At 37.6% G+C, this 7,047-nt stretch overlaps 1 protein-coding gene and 1 long non-coding RNA gene across 4 annotated transcripts; one reads left to right on the forward strand and one right to left on the reverse strand.

The window, feature by feature from the left end:
- Positions 1-340: 340 nt before the first annotated feature.
- Positions 341-1,131, reverse strand: LOC131251233 (uncharacterized). Its single transcript, XR_009173676.1, has 2 exons — positions 999-1,131; positions 341-612 (listed from the first exon to the last, which is right to left on the reverse strand). It is a non-coding gene; the product is annotated as an uncharacterized LOC131251233 (long non-coding RNA).
- A 1,017-nt stretch (positions 1,132-2,148) lies between these two features.
- On the forward strand, positions 2,149-3,246 carry LOC131251232 (shaggy-related protein kinase NtK-1-like). Of its 3 annotated transcripts, none has more exons than XM_058251837.1 (3): positions 2,149-2,333; positions 2,413-2,505; positions 2,632-3,246. In XM_058251837.1, exons 1-3 carry the CDS (start codon positions 2,220-2,222, stop codon positions 2,716-2,718), a joined length of 294 nt encoding a protein of 97 aa, XP_058107820.1. In that variant the 5' UTR covers positions 2,149-2,219; the 3' UTR covers positions 2,719-3,246. The 3 variants fall into 3 exon arrangements, with proteins under 3 accessions (XP_058107820.1, XP_058107821.1, XP_058107822.1); XM_058251838.1 differs by having other exon boundaries at positions 2,152-2,333; positions 2,652-3,246; XM_058251839.1 differs by having other exon boundaries at positions 2,160-2,333; positions 2,665-3,246.
- The last annotated feature ends 3,801 nt before the right edge of the window (positions 3,247-7,047 follow it).

A 7,047-nucleotide genomic window follows, 5' to 3' on the forward strand; every position in this document is an offset into this window, starting at 1 on the left:
TTTAGTTCCTGGTAGGATTTTTTTCTAGTGATTGTTGTCTTGTGTTTTGCACTTGAATGTCTTTTTGTTCTTCAACTTCAGAAACTATCATCAATATTCCAGGTGTATTTTTATTTTTTCTTTTTCTTTTTTTCTCGTTTTGTAAGCATGGGGTCTTGATAGAATGAAGGAGGTTTTGCATTGGGCTGATCTATATATTGTTTTTTTTTTTTTCTCTATATGTAATCATCTATTTTTTTCTCTCTTGATTTTCCATTTGTTATTGATGTAATGAAGACTGAATATGTTTACATGATTTAATTATTTCTTTTAGCTTAGAAATACATATATTTAACTTGCAGAATGTTGTCATGTGGTGACTAGACAGGGGTGGTAAATGCAGTCTAGTGTTTGAGATAGTGTAATTGAACAGGGGTGGTAACTAATATCATGTGAGGAAACTTTGTTTAATTTTTAACTGTAGTTGGAAATGATGTTTTATCTGTGTGAAAGCATTGCTACCAAGGCACCCAAAATCCTTGACAGGATATGTAATCAGCCGCCGAGATAATGAAGGTAGTTTTCTGCTGATAAGAGGGTGGATGAGCTGCCCAACATAATCAAGATAGTTATCTGCTCACTCCTGACAAGAGGGTGAATGAGCTGCCCGACATAATCAAGATATTTTTCTACTGATTTTGATTCTTTAAAAGGGACAAATACCTTTGATGACTTAAAAGGTTTGGACTACAGTTGAACATAGGAGATGAAAATACATAATCTTTTTACTTAGTGATATTTAGCCAGGTAATTTCTAGATTCCAAAACAATGTGACGTCTATCAAGCAATAGTGAGGTGTTGTTATGTGATTTAAATACTGTGGGAAGATTTCCTTCATTGCACATTCTGTGGGAGGATTGGTAGCAAGATATACAATTGGGAGACTATATAGACACTCTAGAAGAGAAAATTCAGAAATTGAATCAGTCGGAGCCCAGGATGAAGATTCAAGAGGTACAATATCTGGTCTGGTGGCGATGAATTTTATTACTGTCGCTACCCCTCATCTTGGTTCCAGAGGTAACAAACAGGTATTTTTCATTTCTTCCCATCTATCTGCAGGAGTCCCAGTATTTATCAACCTCATACACCTGAATATTGTCCTCCGAAAGTCTGGATGCTAACATATGAAAAGGAAAATTGAATGCATCATCTCATTCCTTTTTTAAAAGGTCAAATGGGGCATAATGCATCATTTTATTCATGGGCCTTTTGGGGAATTGTTCTTCATTTGCAGGTTCCATTTCTTTTCGGCGTCCCCTTTTTTAAGAAAGCTGCATGTTATGTTATTCACTTGATATTTAGGAGAACTGGTCGGAATCTTTTTCTTACTGATAATAATGAAGGGGAGCCTCCACTGTTGCAGCACATGGTGGATGATTATGGTGGCCTTTATGTATGCTTAATTACCATCCATGATTTTAGTTCTGATGCTTTTGCTAAACCACAGAAATTTGTCAGATGTCCTTCTCCAGGAACTAGGATAGATGATCATGATACTTGATTTTTCTCATGTAGGTCTACTCTGCGTGCATTCAGACGGCAAGTGGTATATTCTAATTTCGGTTTTTACTTATTTTATTTTATTATTTTCTTTTCTTTTCTTTTTTCTTTTCTTTCTTTTTTTTTTTTTTCCTTTTTGGATTGTTGCAAAAGAAGGCTGCAAAACAGAGGTTTATTTTATTTTCAGGTGGTTTGAATTGGGTTTTCTCTAAAATAGAGGTCATTTTCTTTAAACTAGTCTTTTTAAAGCAAAGACTATTTAAGCAACAGTCTATTGCTGATAATGTTATTTATATCTTTTTCAAAAAGGAAATATAGTTTAGATATTTCTAAATGAAATCTCAGACTTATTTGGCATTGGTGGCAATTCAAACTATGTCAAGCTATTGACTATAAAAGTTGATTTGGATATTTTCATGATTTGCCCAGTAGGCTCGCCAACTGTTCAAGGATAGACTTCCTTGGCAATTGCATGGGTTTCATGGAAATGCAAGTCCTCATGAAAACTGTGTTTTATCTTGAACGCCTTAAAAATGTGAATTCATGATATGAACATTAGTTTTGTTTAGGTTCCCATATAAGCAAATTGAATCAAGGATTGGGTGTTATTGAGGAAAAAAAAAGTGATTCCGCAACGTACTGGAACTAGATCTGTTTGGTTCCCCATTTGCAGCAAATGGCATCATCTAGTGTGGTGCCTGCGACTAGATTGAGAAACACAAGTGGAAATGCTATTAGCATGGATAGGTTGCCTGAAGAAATGAATGATATGAAGATAAGGGATGACAAGGTAGGTTTTAATATCATCTTATCTCTGCTTGCTTGATAACATATTAGCCTTCTCTATGAAATGTGAATTTTTCTTCTAGGAAATGGAAACTGCTGTGGTCAATGGAAATGGCAAAGAGACGGGTCATATAATCATGACAACTATTGGGCGTAGAAATGGCCAACCAAAGCAGGTAATCACTACATGAATTCTAAAATAATCAGTGCTTGTTGTTCACTAACTTGTTGCTCACCTCACCTTATCCCTTACTTTCAGGATTATTTGGTATTAGTTATCAAATAACATTAATATTTTTTAGCCAACTCATCAAAATTTAAGATGTGTATTTCAGAAACAGCAGATGATGAGAGTATTAGCGTGTTGGAAGTACCTAGCTGGTGCATGAAGGCAATATGACGTTAGAAGATTTCCTCACCCCAACTGAGATGAAAGATGGACTCACAAACCTTGCTAGAGTCAAAGAGCTGGTTGCTGTTATGCAGAGGCAGAGAGAAAATATTACGAAGAATGTAGGTAATGCATCCAGACAATGGTCAATTGTAGCAAGTACCTTATCAGCAACAGAGAAGAATGGTCGCCTTAATCATTTTCTTCAGTTTGACAGGCATAGGTTTCTCAACCAATGGCTCCAAGTGCAGTGGTGGCACAAGTGACAGTTCTGTGGAAGAATCAATCAGTGCAGTGCTAGGATCACTTGAGAAGTTGCCTCTAGATGAGAGCTTAACTACTTCAAGAATAGTGGAAACTGTCAAACATCTCCTTGGCAATAGGAGCTTGAAAGTCCAGGGGAGGGCAAGAACTTTATTTGATAGATGGATTTGTTTTTATTTATTTATTTATATTGAAGACCATTTTCAATTTATTGTGATATTTTTTTTTATTGTCTAGTAATATAAATTTAGTTTAATATTCAGTTTCATTTATATTGCATGATTTTTATGTTTCAAATATTAAAAAAATACAGGCTTTGATTGAATTATATATAATAAAAAAAAATTACTGGCATGCTAGCGTCTCTCAAATCCATACAAAGGCTTTTACCGGCGCTTGTGTAGAAATCTTACGGCGTTTTTTCATGAGAAAGAGTGTCTAGAAACCACTTTTACCGGCGCCTAGATTGACTTTAGCGGCGCTTATTCGCGTAAAAAAGGCAATTAGCGGCGCTCAGACAAGCGACGTTAAAAGTCACCTAGCGCCGCCAATACTTTTATTGACTTACCATTTAGTGGCGCTTGACTAGCGCCGCTCATGCATTCGCTGGTGCTTTTAGGGTCTTTTACTGGCGCTTGAAAACGCCGGTAAAGGTCCCAATTGTTGTAGTGACATGATGCATTTTATGTACCTAACTAACAAGCAACAAGTAAACATGTAACACCCCGAACTTTTTAATACCCAGCTATTAAAAGTCCTCGGGTGTTACCATAAATTTAGTCTATATGGGTACGATACCAATTTAACTATTCTCACATTGCATCTACCCTCAAACTTGAATTTGACTACTGGGGATAACATTCATCCCTAAATCAAGTCATCTGACCGTTGATCATGTGGTCGGATACATGTACCTTCCATCGACTAAATCGGTGAATAACTCTTTAACCATAATAATTTAGATGCAAGTTATTTTGTAAGAATTGTTTAGAAATAGACATAGAACCAAGTAGAATCGTTAGATTTCACAAAACTCTTAGATCAACAATAATTACAAAAATGCCATCAACCTATACCTTGAATTCAAATTCACATGGTTCTCATGATCTGTTTCATGTGAAATTTTATACCAGGTCTAATTATCATAAATCAACCGTACACATCAAATTTCAGCCCTTAGATCCCATTAATTTAGCTACTTGATCCCTACATCCGTCCGTACACTTATCAGATCAAGATTCTGATCCGTTCACCTTGTTCACACCATATGAATATGCTTAACCCACCATTAGAATTACAATATGAGAAACCTACACGTGTGAATAAGACACCCTAATCTGACGATACACATGCTTTACCCCTAATCCTCCTGAAACTCGCTTTACATATTATCCATTTACGAAACTGACCGTATACCCACCTACATACATAGTAAGAGTGCTAACCATTAAGATCTCTTATTTTTAGCTAGTCATCTGACCCCTAGTCATATTTGGATCTGCCAAACGGGCCACAAGAACATCACGGTAAACCGATCATCATGAAGATCTTAGGTTCTAAGTCCAAACTGCCTGGTAACTTGTTGATTAGAGGTGTACAAATATTATTTTAGAATTTTGAAGTATATAAGCCATTAAAAGAACATTTTATTCATCCTCGAGAGATCGGGACCCAAACTGGATCACAGGAAAGAGCACGAAAAATGATGTATGTTCGTCAAATTTCAAGACATTCGGACGGCACATTTCGACATAACGGGTGTCGGATGCCGGTTGAGAAATGGATGACGAGTTCGTAAATAGTGAATGCCATTACATGCCACCATTGATGCTTGAATCGGATAGTATGGCCCACCCAATCAACAGATCTGCCCCATTTTTGGACCTTAATCCTAGCAGGATATATTAAACACAATGAACAGAGCGGATCGTACAACTATAAGTAGTAAAGTGAACTTCTCACAGAATATCTCAATTTATTTAAATTTCTACGTGCATAGGGTTTGACGGTAAATACCATTTAATGCATTAACAGATCGTGTGGCCCACCTGGAAAGTGGATCTGACTCAAACTTGGGGTTGTGGGCTACAACGACATGTAAAGAGTGGTGAATGGCATGGATTCTGTGAAAGATCATCACAAGTGGACCCCACCTAATCAAACAGGATTGACATTTTTCTGCACAAGCTAGCTGTTGTTACAGCGACTAAACCGAGCGGAATGATGGGTTTCACCCCACTTCCCTACCCCGCGTGTGGGTCACCTGATCAATGGATTCCCACCATATTTTGGCCCCTGGCCTAAAACAACCCTACAAAACTAATGAACGGATTAGATATATGGGAATGCCATTAAAGTGGACCCCACTCAATGCTACAATAAGTCACAACTCTCCAAGATAGAATCCTTCCGAAATAAGTACGTATTCAAATTCAAAACGAACTACCTCCGTTTCTTCCTCCTAAAACAATCACGTTCCAACTAGGATTAGCATCAATAGATCTCACCACTTCATATGGGATGATCCCTACCCTCAGTGGACCCTGCTAACTCAAGGACCAATTTGGAAAAGAAACTCTCTTGCATGTTACAGCAATGCCCATGAAAATCGTCATTGTAATGATATGTAGTTTAGATTTGGGGTGTACCCCATTAGCATGGGCCACTTGAGTTTTGATCTTACACCACTCATAGTCAGATGGCCTAAATAGGACCCATAAAACATGACAGACGGTATGGATCTCACTAATCCTCACTGAAGGCCCCACACATTGGTGGTGTGTGTACACATAATGTGTAACTCCCGAGGATCACCAAAATCAAGGCTAGCCAAGACTTCACTCCAGATTTCACGCGAAGGAAATCCTTTCTTCCTTTCGCATTCACGGACGACCGTCCACTGGGACGAGTCGTGGCCCACCACGATCGTCCCTAAGGATGATCTGAACCATCCATTCTGTTAGTTACGCGACAAAACCCAAAACCCCAAAAAATTGAAAGACTCTATACAACTCGTGACGTGCGCACCAGTCACACAAGGACAACCGTTTCCCATTGAAACCGGTAGTGGCAATTGTTCTGCGTAAGTTTAGCCAATCATCCGGTTGCGTGAAGGATACGCACGGGTCCTCATGTTTACAAAAGACCTCCCGTCCCACTAGTATAAGCCATGACAGAAAGAAAAGAAGAAACGTGGAAGAAAGAGAAAGCTGAAAGATTCAGGTAAAACCCCAGATCTGAACTCCAATTCCCACCATTATTAAAATTTAGCCGTTCTCCCATTTAGTTGGATTCAAATTCTCCTGTTTTGATTGATATTTTAGTTCATCTCTTGCAGTTTTCTGTTTTAAAATTTCGATTCCAGTTCCAGTGCGGATCTCTTGAAACCAGTTGCATTTCGGCCACATTAAAAGGTCTGGCTCTCACTTCCTGATTTTAATATATAAATATCTATCTTTTCATCCATTGCTATAAAACCCCTCTCTTATTAGTATTATTACCAAATAAATCCAAATCTTGCACGCCAGTTGGCCGAAGTTTTCCATCCCACCTGCCGACTTGGATGGGGTACTACTTATCTAGTAATCTGAGGGGCCCACATGATCTCTGGTTTGATCACTATGCATATATTCCATGTGGAGTGTGGTTAACGTTACCTGGATCTTACCTGTATCAATGTTCGACCCGGCTAGGTAATCTAAACCTTAGGTTGAGACCTTAACCCTAAATAGTTTGTAAGTTTGAACATAACTGTATAAATTTATAACTCATGATAGAGTTTGATTCTAAGAAAACACGCACTCCCTAGAACACTGGTAGGCGATTCAAAGTATAAGGTGATGATTTTTCCCCTTAAACTTTTCATTTCCAAATTAGTTTAAGTTATAGTCTTTATCAAATGTTAAAATTGTTAATTCATAGCATGCGATCTCTTATATGATTTATATATGATTTACGATTGATAATTGTGAAACATGATTGCATGCGATAGTTACTACATGATAGCTCTCATTTAAATTTATAGTTCACATCATGACCTGTCGTGATTATTATGCTTAATATA

Source organism: Magnolia sinica, chromosome 7 (genome assembly GCF_029962835.1).
Source record: "Magnolia sinica isolate HGM2019 chromosome 7, MsV1, whole genome shotgun sequence".
Taxonomy (NCBI): Eukaryota; Viridiplantae; Streptophyta; class Magnoliopsida; order Magnoliales; family Magnoliaceae; genus Magnolia; species Magnolia sinica.

Coding starts and splice junctions, on each gene's coding strand:
- LOC131251232 (XM_058251837.1), top strand. CDS start 2,220: ATGGCATCATCTAGTGTGGTGCCTGCGACTAGATTGAGAAACACAAGT. Junction 2,334..2,412: donor TGAAGATAAGGGATGACAAG/GTAGGTTTTAAT, acceptor TTTTTCTTCTAG/GAAATGGAAACTGCTGTGGT. Junction 2,506..2,631: donor GAAATGGCCAACCAAAGCAG/GTAATCACTACA, acceptor AATATTTTTTAG/CCAACTCATCAAAATTTAAG.